The following is a 26076-nucleotide window of genomic DNA, read 5'->3' as shown; positions in this document are numbered from 1 at the left end:
GTAAAACCACCATCCCCCACCCCCCTTTACTAGTGTAGTCACAATACCAAAATTTCAGTAGTCGGTACCAATACCAGTAAAATTTCACGATTCTCAAAACCAATTTCGATACCACAGGAAAAATGTATATTATGCTACACTGTAAAAAATGTCTGTATAGCTATAGAAATAAAACTTTAATTGATTAACGAGTATTAACTGTAAAATATACAGTAATTTTTTTTATATATTTTAAAAGACAATACAGTAGTTTTTACAATAAAATGTTGTAAAAATTTAATTTTTAGATGTAAAAAGTACATGAAAGTACATGTACTTTTTACAGTAAATTATTGTTAAAATTACAGTAAAAAACAATAATCGGGCATTCCCACAATTCCCTGTATGACCTATCATATTTCATTATATTTTATGGGAATAGTTATGTTTCTTCTTATTTTTAATATCAGTTATGTACATTGGGGTGTTCTCTTTTATATTTAATATAGTTTAGTAAATGTTTACAGCATTATTTTACAGTAATGTCACATGTGTTACCCTGATGGTGTTTAGTGTTTGTGTGAGTGACACTGAGCGCTGTCTCTACATGTTTATTGGTCATTGCTCCTGGAAGAGCCACTATTGGTGAACTTCATGTCATCATGTGCCCTTCTGTAATTTTTATGGTGATTAACAATACCGTAAAAAGTAAAAAGCATATTTTTACAGTTTCAGAATGTTAATATCAAGTTTATTTATTTATTTGACAGGTTGTTCTGTAAAGTTGTTTACATTTTTACTGTATTTTTGACATAATTATTCTGGCAACCACAGCTGCCAGTTTTTTTTTTTTTTTTTTAAACAACAGGATTTTTTTTACAGTGTATATGAGTGTATGTGAGTGGTGGTGGTGTAGTGGGCTAAAGCACACAACTGATAATCAGAAGGTTGCTGGTTCAATCCCCACAGCCATCACCATTGTGTCCTTGAGCAAGGCACTTAACTCCAGGTTGCTCCAGGGGGATTGTCCCTGTAATAAGTGCACTGTAAGTCACTTTGGATAAAAGCGTCTGCCAAATGCATAAATGTAAATGTATATACAAGTAATTTATGATAAATAACAGACTTCAAATAATGGCAATCAGCCAATTAGATTAAGACTAATTCTAATTGTTCTCTCTCCACTTCAAAAAGGCACACACACTCTGAAGTTTAGTGATGGGTTTCAGAATTCAAAACTTTCTTCCAAGGCCAAAAATGCCATTTATTCACATCTGAAGGATTCTAGCATCAGAAACAAGGAGCTATAGTTTATGTTTAACAAGCTCCCCTGATCATTTCAGTTTGAACAGTTTGAGCAGCACATTTTAGAGTGCATTGTTTTATGAATCTGTCACGAGGCATTGCACAGAGGCTGTTACTGAAGGATGCAGCAGTTAAAAGCTATATTTGTAAGTAAGTGTAGAAACAAGGGCGTAGGTTTGGTTTGAATGTAGGGACATGGAGGATGATTTTCAAAATGTTGGTATTAAAAACAATAGTCGTTCATATTCAAAGGTGTTTTGCTCAATAAGGCACTTACTGGCTGAAGCAGAATCCTTCATTAATTGGGCTGTATGCAAGCCCAGGATGGTTTTTTGCTTTTGTACTTAGACTGGAAACATTTGTATATGTAGAATATGCTTGTTTAAATCTATTAATTTCAATGGTTGGATGGAAATCTGCCCGTGTTATCTTTTTGGTTTTAAAAAAAAATCTTTATGCAATAATCACAAACAAATGATTGGAGCATCGTGAACAGCGCTGAGAAAAGTTCCAGATGCCATGTGACAACGCCTTTTATATGTAGCTTCAGAAGAGGTAGAACATATATAATATTATATTTTATAATATTATATATTATATAATATTTTTGTGCAATTTCCTCATATAGACTGATCAAATGGTGTGTTGTTGGGTTTATGAATGGATGGATAAAACAGTAGGAGAGAGTGATAGAAAAACATTCTTGTAGAGTGTTGAAATGAATGACAGCTGCAGATAGCGAGGGCAGATTTTTGGTTACGGGTCATTGTGGAGATCGGCTTTGCTATGCGTGTGTGATTGTTCCCTTGAGCTCTGCATAATGAACACACACTTGCCACAGACCGACACATGTTAAAGTACTAAACACACTCACACACACATAAATATAAAGCGCTCGCAAAAACCCTTCCTCCTGAACTCTGCGCTCGTTTGAGAGCTTAAACACACACATACACACCCAACTTTGCCTTTCTGACATTCATAAACACCTTTGGTTTTTCGCAGTACTTTAAGTTAAGCACAGAACCCTATTCTTATCAAGAACCATCTTTGCAGTATTGGGTTCTTGAGTTGCTATGTGGTTCTTTGAAGATTAAACAAAGTTCTTGAGGTTACATGGTTCTTCAGATCACACTAATGGCTCTAGGTATCATCAGTTAAAGGAATGTTCCTTGTTGGTTATATTAACTAGTCTGTAAAAAAAATATTTGAACTCTAAATGTTGCTAAGCCTATGTATGTTACCCAGACTGCCCAAACTATGCAGGATTTGCATATGGTTAGCTGCATTTTATCATGTGCATTTAGCATTGTTTCTTCCTTGCTATCTGCGGCCATATCAGAACACACGACCAACCAGTTAAAAACCACTGATTAAAAGCACTAGTATATATCCTCCTGAGGTCCCCACGTGACTGCTGTGTGAATTTTCAGTTTCCCTTTTTGATTTGTAATTAGTAGCACCAAATAAACAGGCAAAAAAAAAAAAAAAAAGAAATTCTAGAGCAAATAGTTTTCCTAAAAATGTATGTGAAATTTTAAATAGCACCAAGCTATAGAAAGTCAGATTTTTTTTCTTTTGTTTTAATCAAATTGTTTACTATGTTTCCAGGAGTGTTGGTTATTCATGTTTTTGAGCCGTTATAGACATTACAGCTGATTTTCTGTAAAGCTGAATAATTAATTCTGATTCAAAGTAATGGCCAGCATCATCCAATCACTGCCAACCATGTTAAAATAAAATGTTGCATTATATATTCTGAATATATGTACTGGTTACCATTGTCCCATGTCTGCCAAACATGTTGAGTGGTCCAAACATCATCTGCACCCTGAAACTGAACTTTTGGTCAGATTTTAGAATTGAGTTAGCTGCATAGAAAACTATAGGATGATCCCTTGCTCCCCATTTAGTGAATGACTTAACCTCAAGTGTGCTGTCTGTCTTCACTGCTCTCAGAACAGTTTGAAATGCACCTTATTTTTATCCTAACTCCATATAATGCCTCTGAAAACAACATTTTTCAGCTTTTAGATAAACCCATTGATTCTCAATGTGATAATGCAGAGTAAATATAGGAATGCGTTTACTAATGTTAATGAATAGAATCGTATTGTACAGTGATAACAAAATAAATATAACAAAACGTATATTCAAATGAAGCAAAATGACCCACAGATGTGTTCATGTGGAAAGTTTTCCAAAATAACTAACATATATATATTTTTTTCTACTTTTGAGGAAATAATGTCCCAAAATCCTCGTATGTGGACTTTGTGTATTTCAGGGTGATGACGCGCGAAAAATTAACGGATTTTTTAAAACGGCATTTCATACGAAACTAGAGACTTTACTCTTTACAACCAAACAGGTTTCAATGAAAAAAACATAAAGAGATTTCTTACTAGAGGCACTTTTGTTGGCGCTGCGTCCGTAGGAGCGCTTCAAGGAAATCGACGGCATGTGTCACGTGACTCGTACGGCAGAAGTTAACCCTTTAAATAACAGTCAAGAGTCTTGTGAACAGTATTCAGTCAGTTTTTATTCATTTAAATTATGCATTGCGTATAGCGTATCCAAACTACGACGTCCACGCATGTGGATGAGGGGACGCACGAGGAAATAACTTTCTAAAAAACAAAACACATAACTTAAAAAAACGGTTATGGCTTCAGGCTTTGTAAAACCCATTTTGGAATGTTTTTGGTGATAAAATAGCAAGTTGTTATAGGCTCAACACAAAGCCATTTTCAAATGCTATTGGTCACTGTGTACCCATACAGATATGAAGGTATGACTTTGACCTGGTAGTTTCTGAAATGTGTGTTTGTGTGTGTGTGTGTGTGTGTGTGTGCGTGTGTGTGTACAGTACATGTTAACATGTGTGTGTCAGCATGTGTAATGCATTAACTCAACTCGGACACAATAACTCACTCCATCTCTAGATGCACTTATGAAATTTACACACACATGCTGACACATTACGAACATACAGAACATCAGCACATTTAATTAATGGCACACCATAAAAGTCTGTTACCGTAAACAATCTCCATCTTCATTAGCATAAAACAAAGTAAAGTGCATCTGCTGTAAGCTAATGAAGGAAATATTAATTCCTTTACAGTGAGAGTGTAGCATCATCAAACATGGTGCTGGAAACTGCTTGAAGCTACTTAGTTGAAAGTGTTTATAGTACAGAGTTGGTAACTCAAATTAGCAACACTACTAGGCATAGTTCACCATATCATCATTTACTAACTGTCGTGTTGTTCCAAACCTGTATTACTTTATTTCTTCCATAGAACACAAAAGGAGATGTTAGGAAGAATGAGAGTCTCAGTCACCATTCACTGTCAGGATGCAATGAAAAGATGCTGTCTGTTTTCAAAATAGTGAGGCTTTTCTAACTATTCTCCCCCCCCCAAAAAAAATTAGTGGTGTATTGTGACAAAATGCTTTGTCAAATTGTTTTGTGAGCTGAAGCAATAGTCAAACGCACTCTGCTAGAATGTAACACTCTGAAATAGAGTTCGTTTTAGCGAAATGGTTCATTCAGACATTTGATTTTAAATAAGAAATTCTCTGATTTATGTCAATGCTCAATAACTTTCCCAGACGTCCCTGTGTGGCCTTTTATGTTGCCTTTCTTGTAGCAAAATAAAGAGTCTGTTAAATACTACTGTTATTAATACAGGATGTGTTATAAAATATATTGTAAGCCTAGGCTCACTTCAGGACAGTGTTTGCATCCAGAATTCAAAAATGGCTGGTCACTGTAACAAGGTAAATGGAAAGGAGGAGGAAGCGAGAACCGGCTTAACAATATAAATAATATTTAATGATAAATTTAACCAAAAGGACAAACACACACACAGGTGTCGGACAGCTGTCCGTAACTCTCTCTCTGTCGCACTGCCTTCTCCTGTCGGCCTTATTCCTCTCGGGCTTCATCAGCCCTCCGCCCTGCCACAGTCATGTTAGGTTACTATTAGGAATGAGAAAGAATGTTGATGTTCCAATTAATTGCAATCTTCATTTGAACGATCAGGATATTGATTCTTACAATCCCAAGATTGTTCTTTTAGTCTATACGAGTAAATCGCTTGCATGTGCGTCACAATTTTGCACTATGCAACTTAAAATGTCTGTGATTAGCCACTGGCTGGCTAATGTTCAGATTTTACTCACCAGTGTTTGAGTAGTATAGTGGCGAATTTTCTTGTCATTTGTGTCCAAAGACGAGATCCACACAATCAATTTGTCATTGAATAATGTCTCTTTTAATACCCTTTCTGTCAGTTGTTGATTAAAAACCCACACATGCGGTAAAGAAGCCATGCGGCTCCACTCGCTGAACTGCTGCTATTCTTAAAGAGACAGTACCGTTTTAGCACTTGTTCTACATATCACTGTAAATACTTGTAAATAGAACAAATGATACATTTAAACAATAAACATGTCACTATATATGCAATATAATACATATTTATTGATGGAATACATGGAGTTTGTACACTTGTAAAAACTAAAATGTGACCAAAACAATAAAAAACTAATGATAAAATATAAATTGCGAAATTTATATTTTCTTAATGTACCAAGTTAGAATTTCTTAAGTAGATAAGTAGACCTTGAAATACTCCTCAAACATTGTACATGGAAAGATGATGCACAAAAGAGTGCCCAACACACATTGTGTAAGTGTGTGAGTGTGTGTGTGTGTGTGTGTGTGTGTTGTGTGTGTGCACATGTCCGAGGACTTTGTGTGTGCACACACCACCACATATGTGCTAATCTAAAGGATTGTGATGCTCCTGAACACTTAATATTTCTGTATTTTGTAGTCTAATCCATTCATTTCCAATGGCCAGTCATTTTTGACCGGGAACACAACAAGTGTAACACAGTGAAATAAAACCATAAAAATGTAAAGAAAATTAAAAAAATGTTGTGTGTTTTCTCAGACACCATATGTGAACAAAGTCAAGGAATTTTATTCCAATTGGATTAAGTAAAAAAAAAAAAAAAAACAACAAAAAAAAAAAATGTAAGAAAAAAGAAGTCGTCCGGGTCATAATGACTGTGATAAATCATAAGGGTAAATATGTAAGCAAAATGGACATCATAACTGAAATATACACAGATGATTAGGAATCGAGTCGAATCAAAATCAGAATTAAACTGAATCAAAAGCTTGTGAATCAGAATCGATCAAATAAGGAAATCTGCATCAATACCTAGCCCTTGTTACAATACACGTGAAGACCAATATTGTTTTGGCATTGAAGACAGTGACAAGCCATTTTAAATTCTGGATGCAAACCTGGACTAGACACAAACTTTAGCAAAGGGAAATATTATCAGGGAAAACAACTTAAATTTCAGTCTATTCCTATTCAATCTATTCAATCATATGGCTTCAGAAGACTTACATGAGTATGGACTACTTTTATGGTGTTTGTTTTTCTGTCCTTTTCTCGAAAGATTTGGTCACAATGAACTGTCATAGTATGGAAAAAGCTGCATAAATATACTTCTTTTGTGGGATATATATATATATATATATATATATATATATATATATATATATATATATATATATATATATATATATATATATATATATAAATATATATGTGCATCCGGAAAGTATTCACAGCGCTTCACTTTTTCCACATTTTGTTATGTTACAGCCTTATTCCAAAATGAATTAAATTCATTATTTTCCTCAAAATTCTACAAACAATACCCCATAATGACAACGTGAAAGAAGTTTGTTTGAAATCTTTGCAAATTTATTAAAAATAAAAAACGAAAAAATTACATGTACATAAGTATTCACAGCCTTTGCTGTGACACTCAAAATTGAGCTCAGGTGCATCCTGTTTCCACTGATCATCCTTGAGATGTTTCTACAACTTGATTGGAGTCCACCTGTGGTAAATTCAGTTGATTGGACATGATTTGGAAAGGCACACACCTGTCTATATAAGGTCCCACAGTTAACAGTGCATGTCAGAGCACAAACCAAGCCATGAAGTCCAAGGAATTGACTGTAGACCTCCGAGACAGGATTGTATCGAGGCACAGATCTGGGGAAGGGTACAGAAAAATGTCTGCAGCATTGAAGGTCCCAATGAGCACAGTGGCCTCCATCATCCGTAAATGGAAGAAGTTTGGAACCACTAGGACTCTTCCTAGAGCTGGCCGCCTGGTCAAACTGAGCGATCGAGGGAGATGGGCCTTATTCAGGGAGGTGACCAAGAACCCGATGGTCACTCTGACAGAGCTCCAGCGTTTCTCTGTGGAGAGAGGAGAACCTTCCAGAAGAACAACCATCTCTACAGCACTCCACCAATCAGGCCTGTATGGTAGAGTGGCCAGACGGAAGACACTTCTCAGTAAAAGGCACATGAGAGCCCACCTGGAGTTTGCCAAAAGGCACCTGAAGGACTCTCAGACCATAAGAAACAAAGATTGAACTCTTTGGCCTGAATGGCAAGCGTCATGTCTGGAGGAAACCAGGCACCGCTCATCACCTGGCCAATACCATCCCTACAGTGAAGCATGGTGGTGGCAGCATCATGCTGTGGGGATGTTTTTCAGCGGCAGGAACTGGGAGACTAGTCAGGATCGAGGGAAAGATGAATGCAACAATGTACAGACACATCCTTGATGAAAACCTGCTCCAGAGCACTCTGGACCTCAGACTGGGGCGAAGGTTCATCTTCCAACAGGACAACGACCCTAAGCACATAGCCAAGATAACAAAGGAGTGGCTACGGGACAACTCTGTGAATGTTCTTGAGTGGCCCAGCCAGAGCCCAGACTTGAACCCGACTGAACATCTCTGGAGAGATCTGAAAATGGCTGTACACCGACGCTCCACATCCAACCTGATGGAGCTTGAGAGGTCCTGCAAAGAAGAATGGGAGAAACCGCCCAAAAATAGGTGTGCCAAGCTTGTAGCATCATACTCAAAAAGACTTGAGGCTGTAATTGGTGCCAAAGGTGCTTCAACAAAGTATTGAGCAAAGGCTGTGAATACTTATGTACATGTGTTTTTTTTTTTTTTTTTTTTTTTTTTTTTATAAATTTGCAAAGATTTCAAATAAACTTATTTCACGTTGTTCTTATGGGGTATTGTTTGTAGAATTTTGAGGAAAATAGTGAATTTAATCAATTTTGGAATAAGGCTGTAACATAAAAAAATTTGGAAAAAGTGAAGCGCTGTGAATACTTTCCGGATGCACTGTATATATATATATATATATATATATATATATATATATATATATATATATATATATTGCTCCACAGACAAAATAACAGCATGCAGGTTTGAAACAGCATGAGGTATGACTAAATAATGACAGGATTTCCATTTTTGGAAGAACTATTCATTTAAATTATGAATAGCTTTCAAAGTAGCTTCCCAACACTAGTATGGAATACAGTTTCAACCTCAATAGACTAGAAGTGTATGTGTTTTATGTGTGTCTCTTGAGTGTTTCAAGTGTATCTGCATGTGTGTCTCCCACTGTGCCATGATGGTTTCTGCAGATTTGACAAATGTTATGAATAGCACACCATTCAGCTCCCTCAGTTTATAAACTACAGCCACTGTATTACCCTTTCTAGGTATGTGCGTGTATGTCAGAAGGCAAGAATATAATCGTGACTCTGAAAAGTAAGTCTTTGGTTAGTAACTATAGGCTGTCTGTATGACCTGTATGTATATTTCCTATTGCCATGGAAACAGCCTGGTTTAATGAGGGCTCTTTGATTGGCTGTTGAATGAAGCCTCTGGTCCAGGTCTCGGCTTTCTGCTCAACCGCACTGTTATTTTAAACTGTTCTCACTCTCTAATGGACCGACTCGCGCTGTGGGAGTTCCGAATACATGTCGGGCAAGCGGAGAGGTCAGTTGCCCCCATTGCTTGGAAAAAGCAAACAGTACAGTATTTACAGTACATAAAAATTTATACCCTGACCGGGTCACGGCGTGTCCAGCAAATGCTGGAGGTTTATACACTTGAACAACATCATTTTCTTAATTTGTATATTTGTCTTGTTTTCCAGTGAAAAAAATAAAAATATAATATCAAAAATATAAAACTTATTACATAGAAATATAATATAATATGAAAATATACTAAAATATCAAATATATCTAAACATCTACAAATAACTACACATGACATATTTACACGAAAAAGCAAAATTACATATTAAGACTTTGTTTTCAGAGAATATACCAGTTCATTTTTCTTAATCCATTGGCAATTTTTTATTTATTTTTTGGTGTGTGTGTGTGTCTTGTTTAAAATGTAAATCTCACAAAATATAGTGAGTTTTATGCTTAAAACAAGGAAACACAACTGGCTAATGGGGCAGCCTAAATTAATAGTTCACCAGAAAATAAAACCAACTCATGACGAACAAAAATGACAAAAAAGTGCTATAAAAGTATTATGTGATTCATATGACCCGTGCACTATATTCCAGTGCTTCGGAATTCATAAAGACCAAAATTTAAGTGATTATTCACTAAAAATCTTGACATTTGCTTGAGTTCATGAGAGAAGTAGTGATGTTTGTTTGGTCATTTGAGTCGGATCTTCTAAATGAATCGATTGATCTAATTCACAAAACCTGAATGATTCATTCACAAATGGGACTGATCCCGAAATACCAACATTTAAGTCATTATTTACTAAAAATCTTGACATTTGCTTGAGTTCTTGAGATGAGTGGTGATGTTTGTTCATTTGAGTCAGATCTTTTCAATGAATCGATTGATCCAGTTCACAAAACCTGAATGATTCATTTACAAATGGGACTGATCCTGTTCTCGTATTCAACTCACTCACTCAATGATCCTATCAAAGTCATTAACAGCTCACTGGAGGGCTGCTCATCACACAGGGCTGTTTCGTCTGTTCCTCACACAATTGCCATCGTATGGCTTCAGAGTGTTAAAGTCATATTTTACCACTTTTATGATACTTTCATAGTGCTTTTTGTAATTTTGGAACTTGAACTTGGAACTTTTATTATCTGGAAAAGAGTGGCCAAAATATTCTTCAAATTTCCCCTTTTGTGTGTTTCACAGAAGAAAGTCAGTCATACAGGTTTTGAACAACATGAGGGTGTGTAAATGATGACAATTTACATTTTTGGGTGACCTATCCCTTTAATAATCAATAAATAAAAGTATATACTCATTATCTAACGCAATTTTGCTTCTCAAGAAAATGAATCTTATTTTAAGGATGTTTATATATTTTAACCATAAAACAAGACTAAAATACTGATTAAGAAAAATATTTTTTGCCATGTAGCGATGATAACGGCGCAGAACATCCAGGGACAGTGTGAAGCCTTGGAGTGTTTTTGTCTAGACGGAGTCAGTGAGCAGAACAGAGAGATATAACAGCACACGGTGGAATTCACATGGCTCTTCTTCATGTCTCATCTTACACACAACGCACTAAATGTGAATGTTTTTTGCTGTGCGTGTGTTTGTGTGCGAGTGTGAAGTCTCTGGGAGCTACAGCTGTCACACACACGTTTAAGGGTCTCTGGGGAACGCGCAACCTTTGGGTCATCGTCAGGACCAGAGAGAACCCTGATAGCTTTTAACACACAAATGCTGACAGACAGACCTAGCATGTGTATATAACACGTATACACGTACACATACTATAAAGATACATAAGGTCTGTCATGAATCTGTCAGTCAGGTAGGTGTGTGCTGTTCTGACTTCAACCAACAATTTCATCCCTCTATAGCATTTTTACACTATTCATGAGAACTTAAAGTTTAATTGAATTGACACACGCGTGTGTGTTTGTGTGTGTGTGTGTGTACATACGTGGTGAAATGGATGAGTTGGAGTGGATAGTGCAGGAAATGCAGCCAACAAGTGTCCAGCAAACATGGGAACTCCTTCAATACTGTTTAAAAACATCTCAGAATGCACCTCATGTAATTGAGAGAATGAACAGAGTTTGCAGAGCTGGAATCTACACAAAGGGTAGCGACTTCAGAGGAGCTAAAACTGTTAACAATTCAAGGAATGTTCCGGGTTCAATACAAGTTAAGCTCAATCAACAGCATTTGATGCATAATGTTGATAACCACAACAAATCACTTTGACTCATCCCTCATTTACTTATTTACAAAAAAAAAAAAAAAAGGAAAAAAAAAAAAGAAGCAGAAGTTGCACTTACAATGGAAGTAAATGGGGCCAGCACATAAACATTAAAATACACACTGTTTAAAAACTATAGCCACAAGACATAAACAATATACATATTAACATGATTTTAGTGTGATGTAATTAGGGATTTTCCAGCATTACGGCATTTACCAGATTGCAGGTTTTACCGGTGTTACATCGCCATGACAGCAAAGTTGCAGTCTGATATTTACACAGACAAGGTTAATACGTGATTTTGTTACACTAAAATGATGTTAACATGTACAATGTTCATGTCTTGTGGCTATACTTTTGAAACAGTGTTATTTTAATGTTTATGGACTGGCCCCATTCACTTCCATTGTAAGTGCCTCAATGAAACCGTGATTTTGAAGTAAACGAGGCATGACTCAAAATATTTTTTTATGGTAATTAACATCCAAAAATTCTGTCAGCTGAGCTTAACTTGTATAGAACCTGGAAGCAAATAAACAATGTTTTTTTACAGGATTTATTAACGCTCATTCATATTAAATTAACTAATGGTAATGAATAAAACTTTTAATGTAAAAATGGATTAGTATATGTTGAAATTAATATTAACAAAAATTAATTAATGCTGTAAATGTAATATATATATATATAATATATAATACATTTACAGCATTAATTAATTAATATATATATATATATATATATATATATATATATATATATATATATATATATATATATATATATAAAGTGTTACCATTAAAACTGCAGTATTTCCAATATTACCAGTTGTTTTATTTAATATTTTGATGACTTTGCTATTATTCTAAAGTGTGAACCTCCAAATGGTCCCCAAGATGAAAACAGCTTTATAAAATGTCTAAATTAAAGGGCCCTATTTCAAGAGCGCTAAGCAATAAATCATATGCTCAAAGTCAGTGGGCATGCCCTTGAAGTTTTGGTATTTTCGTGCAAGCATGCATGGTCGATTTTGATTTGGAAAAATATAATTAATGTACTGAAACATGAAAGAATTAAACCAAAAAAATAAATAAAAATAAATACACTTGAAATTCAATATATATATATATATATATATATATATATATATATATATATATATATATATAATCAAAATAACGAAGTGGTCAAAAAAAAAAAAAAAAAAAAAAAAAATATCATACAGGACAAAATCCACACATTTTACCCTCTCCATCTTCTTCCACCACCCCCTTTTGCAGTGACTTAAAAATCACTATGATAACGGGTGGAAAACACAAATCTCATAAATTGTTGTTTCATAAAACTGCTACAACTGTGATTGTCCTGAGGTAAGACATGGTATTGAAACGTTTTAGCGCAATGACCTATTTCTCAGGAAAATAGCAAATTTGTGCCGTTTCATTTACATAAAATACACCCACAGTTTGTGTGCATACACCCACAGTTAGCGCAAACACTCCCACCATCGACCACTTGCGCTTTGCGCTGGCACGAAAATTGCCTACAGAGTTAGCGCTCTCACAAAAACTGTATAAGATGTTGTGCACGGTCATAGCACGGTGCACTGCATTTACCACAGTCACGAATATAGAGCCCAAAATTTCAAAACAAACCATAACCGTAATACTTTCAAATTTCCCGTTTTTCACTCAGTCCATACCTCAACGAATAAAAATATAAAATGCAGACAGCCAGAAATAACAGAAGAGACAAATAACAGAAGACCTTTATGCATACAGACACAGCTGATCTGTACAGCACTGACACACACTAGCTGTGTACGTGTGTGAGTGTGTGTATGTATGTGTGTGTGTGTGTGTGTGTGTGTGTGTTTACCTCAGCAGGTGGTATGCCCTCAGGTGGGCGGCACTGCAGTAGCACTTCCTGTTCGAGTGGCACCTCCTTCCCCAACGGTTCCTGTTCAAATGTCTTCCTCAGAACTGAAGAGAGAGGAAGAGATACTGTAATTGGTGATTTTGAGGAGAGACAGCAAACGTAACACAGAAACACAGTGGGATCCAAAAGTCTGAGACCACTAGTGAAAATGCCTCCATTTTGCATTCTTTTATAATTCAGAACAACATTTTTATTTTATTATATTATTAGCATGGACTCCACAAGTTTGTACAAAACCTGATGATCCATGTTATCCAGCATGACATGAGAATGTTTTAAAGAGCATTTTGTGTGCTTCAGTGGAAACAAAGAAATCTGACCTTTTGTACAAATGAGTTAACACAGTCAATGTTAAAAGGTCACAAATTAAGGTCTATTTTAAACAGACGTTAAAGGAATGTTCCGGGTTCAATATAAGTGAAGTTCAATCAACAGCATCTGTGGTATAATGTTGATTACCACAAAAATTAATTTTGACTCATTCCTCCTTTTCTTTAAAAAAAAGGAAAAATCGAGGTTCCAGTGAGGCTCTTATAATGGAAGTGAATCAATATTATGCCACAAATGCTTTCGATTGAGCTTAACTTGTATTGAACTCGGAACATTCCTTTAAGGTCTATTTACACATCTCTGTAACACATCATGTGTGAAACTGTGGTGGGAATTTTCATGACTTTCAATGTCAAAAATGGTATAAATCTCCTGAGATGCATGTACATACACTATTGGACAAGCTTTTAATAGACAAATGAAATTTTTTTTTTTTACTGCTTTACTCATTTAAACACACAAACACACACACAAACTCTGCATGTCTGTTTTTCTTCACAATACTGATCACCTCAAAGAGAGAGGAGGTAATAGCCAAATAAATCACGTCTTGGAGAGAGTGTGTGTCCATGCGAGTGTGTGTGGTAATGCATTCAACTCATAGATTTAGTGCTCTATATTGCTACAGCAACAAATCTTAAACAGCATTAATAATAAGGAGCCCAGATGCTCACAAACACCTGTATATCAGCCCTTCTATTTCATTTACAATTATTATATCTTGACTTCAGCAACAAACACAAAACCTGCCACTGACCAAAGTCCCTCTACTAATAACATATAATGTGGAGCGATATTTAAAGTCACTAAACTAATCAAATAGATCATCTATCACTATGCACAGTCCCTAAACTAATACAAGGTAATATATATATATATACACACACACACACACACACACACACACACACACACACACACACACACACACTGATGAACCAAAACATAATAACCACCTGCCTAATATGCTGCTGGTCCTCTGCGTGCTGCCAAAACCGCTCTGACCCATTGAGGCATGGACTCTACAAGACCCCTGTCGGGCTTTACTGGTTGTTTAGATCAGTGTTACTATCAGAAATAATTAATAATTATTTCTTTAGTTATTAATTAATATGTAAATTAATTAATTGAATTTAACTCATTAAAACCTCATATGGGGCTCCAGTAAATATAGTGCGCTACATTTAGGAGCGGGTTTGGTTATTAGCAATAATTAATAATTATCAAAGATAATTATTAAATATTAAAATCAATAGAACATTGATGCGAATCAATGTTAGCTTTTCTAATCCTTTAAATCAACAATTATCAAAGATAATCGTTAATTGTTAACATCGATGAAACATTAATTACAATTAACACTAGCTTATTGATCATTCAAATTCAACAATCATCAAAGATAATTATCAATTATCAAAAATCAATAGAATATTAATAAGGATTAACACTGATGGGGCACCACCCTGGAATCAGGGACTAATAACCAGATAGTATAACAGTCTCAATATTAGATTATTTTCTTAGGAAAATCGACATCTGAAAATTTTTGGGAAAAAAACAATGAATGAAGGCTTGAATCCGAGCACTGACATCCCATCAGCATGACACAGGTGTATGCAAAACAAACCAAAACACTTCTCTTTGTAATATAACAAAGTTTATTTATGCAGTAATATCAATTAATAATTAATACAATGCAGTCAATAAACTTCTGACTTACAACTACAAACTAAACAGTGATATGATTAGATATGGAAACTAAAATAATCATATAACACATAAGGTGTGTGTGTGTGTGTGTGTGTGTGTGTGTGTGTGTGTGTGTGTGTAAGGAGGGATGCACACAAAATGGCGGACGTGACTCTCGTGGAGAGTATGTCACACGAGACTGTGAGTGTGTGTGGTTAGTACAAGAGAGAGAGAGAGAATTAAGTGACGGCCCCAAAGCCGATTTTGAGATCGTGGGAGAGAAAGCAGCTGTTAGTTTATCACTCAAAGATGCGGTGGAAGGTTCATAAACCGTCCCGTGGTCTCTGATTCTTTAATGGATAAACTCAGTTTGCCGGTCTCACCCGCGATGGCGGAAATGCACAACAGCCCAATGTGGTTGGACTACAATACAGCAAATCAAATTCGTGATAATTAATACCCTGAGTATTAATAATGAGCGGACATGGTGGTCCGTAAACTGTACAAGCAATAACCTTGATACATATGAATAACACACTATAATATTCTATCTCTGCCCAGACGTAAACCTCTTACTTGAATTGCATGAGGATGCAGAATGTGTGTTCATCTGTCCTTTAACTCAGACTCGGTTCCTCGAGGCTCGGGTGATGACGGGAGGCCGTTTCCTTGCTCTATTGGCGGTCGGTACGGCTGCTGATTCTCGGCGGGCTGGCAAAGAAATCAGCTACATTGACTTGATTGAAGAGGGAAGAGAAATCTTTTCTCTTCACTTCTGCAGGCAAACAGATGAAGATGCGGATTGCTCGGCGGTCTCCTTCGTCCAGCGAGATGGAGATTGTATGGCCACAGTTTCAAGTCGGACGTTACTTCCTTGCACCTGAGAGCAGCGATGAGCTGCATCTACACACGGCAAGCAAAGTTGCTGGAAGCAAATCCCGGAAGCATTTCAGAGGTATTTCTACTCCTGATGATGTCATGGTTGAGGTGCATTCTGTCGTGTGCCTCATCCAATAGGAGTTGAGAGTTCGATCCTTTAGTGAGCAAGGCTTCATGGGATTTGTAGTCTGTTTTGGACTCCCTTTGTTTGATTTTGGCGCGGTTTTTATCAGTAAGATTTATGACTTATGTGGGGGCCTGAGTTAGGTTTTACGACTGTGTTAGGCCTGCCTTTGTCTTCTATCTGAATACATGAGGCCCAACACCCCTGAAGGTGTCCTGTGGTATCTGGCACCAAGACATTAGCAGCAGATCCTTCAAGTCCTGTAAGTTGCGAGGTGGAGCCGCCATGGATCGGACTTGTTGGTTGAGCACATCCCACAGATGCTCAATCAGATTGCGATCTGGGGAATTTGGAGGCCAGGACAACACCTTGAACTCTTCATCATGTTCCTCAAACCATTCCCCAACAATGCGTGCAGTGTGGCAGGGCAAATTATCCTGCTGAAAAAGGCCACTACCATCAGGGAATACCACTGCCATGAAGGGATGTACCTAGACTGCAACAATGTTTAGGTAAGTGGCAAATGTCAAATTGACGTCCACATGAATGGCCGGACCCAGGGTTTTCCAGCAGAACATTGCCCAAAACATCACACTCCCTCCACCGGCTTGTCGTCTTCCCAGAGTGTATCCTGGTGCCATCACTTCCCAGGTAAACAACGCACACGTACACGACCGTCCACATGATTTAAAAGAAAAAGGGGCTCATCGGACCAGACGACTTCTTCCTCTGCTCCAAGGTCCAGTTCCGACACCTGCCTGCACATTGTAGGTGCTTTCTATGGTGGACAGGGGTCATCATGGGCTCTCTGACTGGTATGTGGCTACGCAGCCCCATATGCAGCAGGGTGCGATGCACTGTGAGTTGTGACACTGTAGAGCGGAGGAGGGCGGGGCCGGGCTGGAATGACACACGCCCGGTCCCCAATCAGCCTGATGGGGCGCGCGAGGGATAAAAGGCGGCCGGGGACAACAGTTCCAGGGAGAGAGAATTACAGGCAGCTGCCCTGTGTGTGGTTATGTTTGTGTGTTTTTGGTTAAGTTGATCATTAAACTATTATTTATATTCTCAAGCCGGTTCTTGCCTCCTCCTTTCCCTCAAACCCCCTTACAAGCCGAAACCCGGGAAGAAGGAGGGATGCCCATCGCAGAGCCCTCGACACTGCCATCCAACCAGGGGATCGCCACTGCCATCCACTGGGGGACGGAGTAGCCCGACCGCCCGGACGCGGGGTAAGTGGGGACTGGACTCCCCGACCACCTGGAGCGATGGAGCCGCTGCCAGGGGTGGAGGAGTGCCCTGCTGTCCCCCAGAAATGTGGAGGGGTCGAGAGAAGACCACCGTCCATGAGGGGAGGAGGGAAGTGACTCCCCGACCGCCTGGAGCGGTAGGGCCGCTGCCAGGGGCGGAGGAGTGTCCCCACGGGTCGCAGAGAATGCGGAGGGGCATTCTGTCCGCTGGGGGTCGGAGGTCTGACTCCATTCCGCCCGGGGAGGAGTGGCTGCCGTCCGCCTGAGAGGGTGGAGGAGTGATCGAGGACCACGCGATGGTGCATCAGAGAACAGATGATTGAGTTTATTTTTCTCTCTCTCCTCTCTCTCTCTCTCTGTTGCTCCGTGTTGGCCTTTACCTCGCCTATTTTGTATTGTTGTTGTTGTTTTTCCCCTCCTGTCTCCTCCCAGGTAGAGGAAGGCGGGGATGAGGGGAAGGGGGGGGTGTACGTCATGCCGGGGGCTCCCCGGCCTGAGGCAATGCCGGGGTGATTGTAGAGCGGAGGAGGGCGGGGCCGGGTTGGAATGACGCACGCCCGTTCCCCAATCAGCCTGATGGGGTGCACGAGGGATAAAGGCGGCCGGGGACGACAGTTCCAGGGAAAGAGAATTACAGGCAGCTGCCCTGTGTGTGGTTATGTTTGTGTGTTTTTGGTTAAGTTGATCATTAAACTATTATTTATATTCTCAAGCTGGTTCTCGCCTCCTCCTTTCCCTCGAACCCCCTTACAGACACATTCCTCCCATAACAATCATTAAAATTTCTGTAAATTGTCCCACAGTAGAACTTCTGTCAATTCAGACCAGACAGGATAGCCTTTGTTGCCCTTCTGCATCAATGAGCCTTGGGTGCCCAACACCCTGTCGCCGGTTTGTGGTTTGTCCCTCCTCGGACCACTGTCGCTAGGTACTCACTGCTGTTGCACCCCACAAGCATTGCAGTTTCAGAGATACTCTGACCCAGTTGTCTGGCCATAACAACTTGGCCCTTGTCAAAGTTGCTCAGGTCTTTACTCCTGCCCATTTCTCCTGAATTCCACACGTTGACTACGAGAACTGATTGTTCACTTACCATCTAATCTACCCAGACCCTGACATGTGGCCTTGTGAGGAGATGATCAATGTTATTTGCTTCACCTGTGAGTGGTCATAATGTTTTGGCTTACCAGTCTATATATATCACTGAACTAATCAAATACAACATTTATCACAGTTCACACTTACCACAACACTGATTCAATCGAAGTTTGATTCATTTCACCTTTCAAACTAATCATTTCAAAGAATCAGTTCAAAGCACTAATTAAAGGGGTCATGAACTGGAGAATCATTTCCCTTAATATTTAGACATATAAGAAGTAACTGTATTATAAAACATACTGTAAATTTCAGAACTCAAAACTTCCTCCCCAGTCTAAAAAGACCATTTATAGTTGCCACCCTGCTGAAACATCTCATTTTGAAATCTGTCTGTTCTTCACATCATGACACATTGCTCATTTGTATTCAAACATCCCACAACATGCATCATCGAACCCTTGGCCCCGCCCACTGGCGCGCATTTCAAGTCAAGAGAGCAGGCCTTCCATGACTAACTATTCCTAAAATAACACCTAAGGGGACCCATCTGGACTATTTTGAATTATTTTGTATATGAACATGAACGACACAGACTCTTTAACCGCTGCCATGTATCTAGCCACTTTTAAAAGATGCCTTTTCCAGTTACAACTCTGGAAGGGAGAAGCAATTCTCTCATTCAGCTGCTGCCTGTGTTACTTTGAAAACAAACATGTCATGGATGCGTTCTTTCGCCCACCTGCGCTATTTTTCATTGTTGGTGTATGTAAACATAGGATATCTTTGATGATGGACATCTTTGACAGTTTCGGTGTGTTTCCGGCGATGTGCACATCAGTGCGCCTACAGTATGTTTGTGCGTAATTTCACTGTACATTGGACTATGATGTCTTTGTTTTTTTTTGGCTCACATCAATGTTGATTTTTTCTGAACCGTCATAATACGATTCCTTCTTTGCAAAGGAATTGTTATTGAAGGATGGGACAGTTAAAAACACTTCATAAACCATTTCATTCATGTATATTTCAAATGTCGTGACTGTTTGATAGTTTATGTTAACAGTTGTACTTGAAATGAACAGTTTAATATATTCAGATGCAATGTGTTGGATGTGCGTTATGTATAAACACTGAAAAACCCTGACATTTTGTTTTACAGTATAATATGACCTTTCTCTTCTGATTGAGTTTGCTGAATTTGAGGGGCTGCATGATGTTAGCCAATCATAACAGTGGGTGTTTACATTGTAAATATATATTTTATATTATATATTACTTCATTGTGACTGTTTTGGTGCCAAAAAACTTTTATAACATTATCACTGGACCTCAGGATAGATAATACAATTATAAAAAAAATAGTACTTCATGAGCCCTTTAAAAGATTTGCTTGCATAATTGCTCCAAAAATGTTTTTGGAAATCACCATGTGACATTTTACATGCTTTACACTGTTTTAGTAAATATATGTATATAGTATATATGTAAATAGTGCTGATTATAACTACATTTTGTTGTATTGGTGCATATAAATGTGTATAATAGCTTTTGTATGAGGAACAAACCAAACTTTAAGTTATTAAATTTTATTCACTGATAATTTCCCCTTTGCTCTGAAATGGACTACAAATGTCATTTGAACCAGTAGGGCTCGGTTAAAATATTGATTTTTCAATTAATTGCAATCTAAATTTGAACAATCTCGATACTGATTCTCAAAATCCCAAGATCGATTTTTTACGCCAACCCTCTATTCTGCAAGTAAATCACTCGCATTGGGATGCACTGATATGAATATTTTTGCCCGATACTGATTTTAACAAAACCTATAACCGATACCGATATTTTGCCACTTACCTAATTTTGTCATCAGATCACTGTTTTACTTAGGAATTATGCTTTAAAATGTACAAAGATTTACAAAAGCTTTTTTTTTTAACTGTTCTAACAATAAATAATTTCCATTGAACATGGATTGGATCTGTTAAACACATGACAGGCCAACATTTTTAAGAGAGTCACAATGCATATGTTGGGCAATTCCACGGAAATGTCAACCATATAATGGAAAAATAAAAAGTTTTAACCAAAGGAGCAGAACCCTCTTCTGAATTCTGTATTATAGTGGTATAATAAATTATGCCCTCCAGACCGCTAGAGGGCGCCGCTTGCTCACACAGCACTCACCGAAGTGCTGAATGCAGAGTATATTTTTAAACACAGCCTTTTTTTGGTTTAGTAATTGTACAAGGTCATATTGGGATTTAAATCTGAATTCAATCAATCCTGCAGCATTTTTTTTTTTGGGGGGGCGGGGGGATTTTCTCCTTTTTCCTCCCCAATTTGGCATGCCCAATTCCCAATGCGCTCTAAGTCCTCATGGTGGCATAGGGAATCCGGGTGGTGAAGGACAAATCTCAGTTACCTCCGTGTCTGACACAGTCAATACGCAAATCTTATCACATGGCTTGTTGAGCGCGTTACCGCAGAGACCTAGCGCGTGTGGAGGCTCACGCTATTCTCCGCTGCATCTGTGCACAACTCACCACGTGCCCCACCGAGAGCGAGAACCACATTATAGTGACCAGGAGGAGGACTCTACCCAACATGACTCTACCCACCCTAGCAACCAGGCAAATTCCTGTTTCTATCCTGTTTCAATTAGAACATTTCTGACTTTCACTATTCTTAAAGAGACAGGAGCATTTTAGTGCTTGATCTACATATCAATGTAAATACATGTAAATAGTACAAATGATGCATGTAAACAATAAACATGTAACAAAATATATGTGCAATATAATACTATATGCAATTTCACTATAATATTTATTGATGGAATGCATGGAATTCAATCTTTATAAAAAGCTAAAATGACCAAAATGGTGAAAAACGAATTAAATAACTGACACAGAATTCTTATGTAAGTAAAATGGACATTATAAATGCAATGAAAATTTTTGAATAGAGAGCTTGTGAATCGGAATCAGAATCAAACTGAATAGAGTAATCTGGTCTATGGACCTGTGAGCTCTGGTGGAGGGGAATATTTTGTCTGTGAATAATGACTTACATTTCAGTACATTCCTCACACAAAGATATTGTATGTCTTCAGAATACTTTTAATATATTGTACAGTAGTGCACAAGTTGGACTACTTTTATGTTTTTTTTTTTGGAGCTTTTTATTTCATTTAAGTGGCTAGGCTATTCTTCAAAAATTCATCTTTTGTGTTTCATGGAAGAAAGTCATATGAGTATAATATATTTAATTAGCCCAATTGTAGGCTGTAAAGAGCTACCAAACAACTGATATTATTATAGAATTCAATTGATGTGCATTATACTGGTGTGTGTACATCAGCTATTTTAAAATGACTTTAAATGTCCAACCAGGTTTTAGAGCAAGAAGTACCTGTTTTATAAAAATTAAATAGCATTTGTCACAGCTTACATTCTAGATACCAAAATTATCGCTAACTTGTCCGAACCTACAGGTCAATACTCACAATGGCCTAAAGATTTGAGTATCCCTCACCTTCAAAACAGAACTAAATTACACAAGCTGTGTGATTTATTTTCAGCCACTGAATTTGTGGTAGGTGGTAAATCAGTGAGATCATCTATCATCTTGTTCAATCTTGCTTTCATGTTTGTTTGATAGTGGTAATATGTCAATATCTTTGTGTGAGTGGGTTGATGTGTATCTTTGTGTGTGTTGGTGTGTGACAGAGTGAGCATTTCTGCCCTGTTCAATCACCCATAAAATAACCCAGCTGAGAGTTCTCACAATGCCTCTCTGCGCACACAACTGAATGGGCCAACACACCCCTTGTGGCCTGTACGTTTCGGGAGTGACAACCCCATTTAAATGCAGGAGTAAATCCCCTAAATGTTTATTTCATGTGTGCAATACAGGAGTAACTGCCGCAATTGCGATGATCCTCCAGAGATATTTTGTCACCTGGTAATGTTTAGTTAGCTGCCGTGGACATAATCACTGGTTTTTTTTATGCGCGTCAGTATGCCATGCATCTTCCCATTTACATCTATTGTTTTTAATAATCTTATTATGTTGGCTTGACCAAGCTTTCAAGCAACATCCACCAAATTCGGCACAGACCTACAGACTGTTCTCAAATAGTGTGCTAGATCTTTTCTAACTGATCAGACTTACAATTTTCACACAGTGGACGATCAAACCTTGGAAAAATCCCATAGACTTACATTGACAGTAAGTTCAAACGTGCCATGACTACTCAAACGGCAACTGTCAGAAAAATTTAAATGTAAATAAACTTAAAAAAGGTGTTTAAATGAATTTTCCCTGCAGCCACCATATTCGTGACTATCAGCGGGAGGAAACAATGGCGGTGAATGGAAAAACACACGTAAAACAATATCAAGAAAAACCACAAAAAACACTTTTGATCCACGCAAAGTCCCAGGAAAGCTGTATACAGGTCTGAAGTCAGCACAAATTTAGCTTATGATGTGTTGTTTATTGACAAACATTATTATATGCACATTAAATATATACTATGTATTCACATCATAGTGCTTTTTTATTTATTACAATGTGTTACAATTATGACATATTGGGTGTTCCCTGTCTGTCACTCACTCGACGCTGTGTTGATGTAGTGACACTAGGGGTTCGACCTTAAGAGCTCCAATCACCTTTGCTTAAAATAGAAAAGGCCAATGAAAATTGGTGAGTGGAATTTGCATGCCAGGTACAAGGTCCTCCCCTTCGGTCTGTTCCTGTACCCTCACGTCTTTATCAAGGTCGCAGAGGCTGCCCTGGCCCCGCTAAGGGAAAAGGGCATACGCATTCTCAATTATCTCGATGACTTGCTAATCCTAGCTCACTCGCAAGATTTATTGTGTGCACACAGGGATCTTGTGCTTCAGCACCTTGACCGACTCGGGCTTCAGGTCAACTGGTAGAAGAGCAAGCTCGCCCCTGTGCAGAGCATCTCTTTTCTCGGTATGGAGTCGGACTCGGTTGCTCTCAGGGCACGTCTTACGACCGAACGTGCTCAGTCAGTGCTGACCTGCCTGAAGACCTTCAGGCAGAAGGTAGCAGCGCCAGTGAAACAATTTCAGAGGCTCCTGGGGCATATGGCATCCTTGGAGGTGGTTCTCCCCCTCGGGTTGATGCATATGAGACTGCTTCAGCACTGGCTACAGACTCGAGTCTCGAGGTGGGCATGGCGCCACAGCAACCGGTGTGTGACCATCACGCCACAGTGCCGTCAGACTTTCAGCCCTTGGTCGGACCTGGTGTTTCTACGGGCAGGTGTTCCCCTAGAGCAGGTCTCAAGGCGCGTCGTGGTCACGATGGGCAGGCAGTGATGGGGCTCTGGACAGGGACAGCGACTGTAGCATACATAAACCACCAAGGTGGCGTACACTCGCATCGCATGTTGCAACTGGCCCACCGCCTCCTCCTTTGGAGTCAGCAGACCTTGAAGTCTATGCAAGCCACTCACCTTCCAGACGCCCTCAACTGTGCAGCGGATGCACTCTCACGGCAGGTAATGCTCTGCGAGGAGTGGAGACTCCACCCCATATAGTCCAGCTGATTTGGGAGAGATTCGGGGAGGCACAGGTAGACCTGTTCATCTCCCAAGATTCCTCTCACTGCCCCCTGTGGTACACCCTGTCCAAGGCCCCCCTCGGCACGGATGCCTTGGTGCACAGCTGGCCTTGGGGGCTACGCAAGTATGCGTTTCCTCCTGTGAGCCTCATTGCACAGACTCTGTGCAAAGTCAGAGAGGACAAGCAGCAAGTCATGTTCGTTGCACCGTACTGGCCCAACCGGACTTGGTTCTCGGATCTAATGTTCCTGATGGTAGCACCTCCCTGGCGCATTCCCCTGAGGCAGGACCTTCTCACTCAGGGGCAAGGCACGCTCCAGCACCCACAGCCGGACCTCTGGAATCTCCACGTCTGGCTCCTGGACAGGACGGCCAGGGCCCCCTCTAAAAGGCGGCTGTATGCCTTGAAGTGGCGTCTTTTCGCTAACTGGTGTTCTTCCCGTGGGGAAGACACACAGAGATGTGCCGTCGGGTCTGTGCTGTCTTTTCTTCAGGAAGGGCTGGAGAGATGGCTGTCTCCCTCTACCCTGAAAGTGTACGTGGCTGCCAAAGCAGCTCACCATGATACACTGGACGGCAATCCCTCATGACAGCACGACCTGATCTACATGTTCCTCAAAGGAGCGAGGAGATTGAATCCTCCTAGACCGTGCCTGATCCCCTCTTGGGATCTCTCTGTGGTCCTACCAGCCCTACAGAGAGCCCCATTTGAGCCCCTGGAGCAGGCCGAGCTCAGCACTCTGTCTCTGAAGACGGCCCTCCTGGTGGCACTCACTTCCATCAAGAGGGTGGGGGACCTGCAGGCACTCTCTGTTACCAGCGAATGCCTGGAGTTCGGGCCGACACACTCTCACGTGATCTTGAGACCCCAGCCGGGTTACGTGCCTAAAGTTCCCACCACTTCTTTTCGGGACCAGGTGGTGAACCTGCAAGGTTCCTGCAAGCACACCCTTCAGAGGAGGGAGACCCGGCCTTGTTGTTGCTGTGTTCAGTTCACACCCTGCGCATATATCTGGACCGCACACAGAGCTTTAGATGCTCGGAGCAGCTCTTTATCTGTTTTGGAGGACAGCAGAAGGGGAAAGCTGTCTCCAAGCAGAGGTTGGCCCATTGGATTGAGGATGCCATGCCCCTTGGGAGTCCGGGCGCACTCCACTAGAGGCGTTGCGTCCTCCTGGGTACTGGCAAGGGGGGCCTCTCTAGCAGACATATGCAGAGCTGCGGTTTGGGCTACATCCAATACCTTTGCGAGGTTTTATAATCTATGCATAGACCAGGTTTCGACCCAAGTGTTACGCAGGTAGACCGTTCAGACGGTTGGGTGTACCGCTTGCATTGTGCCTTTCCCCTTTTTTCAAAGGTGATAATGTGCGCTTTTTGTCCACAACAGTTCCCCGTACCGGTGAACTCCGGACGCCTCTTTAATTCTTTAGCACTGTCCGGTGAGGAACTCGGTGGAGGAGTAACGCCACCAGGCCCAGTATTCATGGTATTCCCCTTTTCAGATGAGCCCATGTGCTTGGGCTCAGTGCTCCATGCATGGTTATTCCCCTTTGGTAATCCCGTATGATGAGTTTCCACTGTTTGGTTTCCCCCTTAGGTAAAACCTAAGTTTCCCCTCATCAGAGATTTCTCTGTCTCGGCCACTGTGCTGCATACCCTCTCTGTAGATAGGGTCCTCCTGTTGTATCATTCCATATGTGTACTTCCCCGTTGG

General features: G+C 39.6%; 1 protein-coding gene across 1 annotated transcript in view; it reads right to left on the bottom strand.

The window, feature by feature from the left end:
- Positions 1-26076, bottom strand: part of LOC127428256 (netrin receptor UNC5C-like) — a 205641-nt gene that overhangs the window by 107432 nt on the left and 72133 nt on the right. Inside the window, exon 4 of the mRNA XM_051676479.1 lies at positions 13325-13428. Coding sequence (XP_051532439.1) covers positions 13325-13428 — 104 coding nt within the window. The remainder of the gene's footprint in view (positions 1-13324; positions 13429-26076) is intronic.

Source organism: Myxocyprinus asiaticus, chromosome 3, assembly GCF_019703515.2.
Source record: "Myxocyprinus asiaticus isolate MX2 ecotype Aquarium Trade chromosome 3, UBuf_Myxa_2, whole genome shotgun sequence".
Taxonomy (NCBI): domain Eukaryota; kingdom Metazoa; phylum Chordata; class Actinopteri; order Cypriniformes; family Catostomidae; genus Myxocyprinus; species Myxocyprinus asiaticus.
Note: the sequence above shows the minus strand (reverse complement) of the source record. Positions and strands in the feature narration are given on the sequence as shown.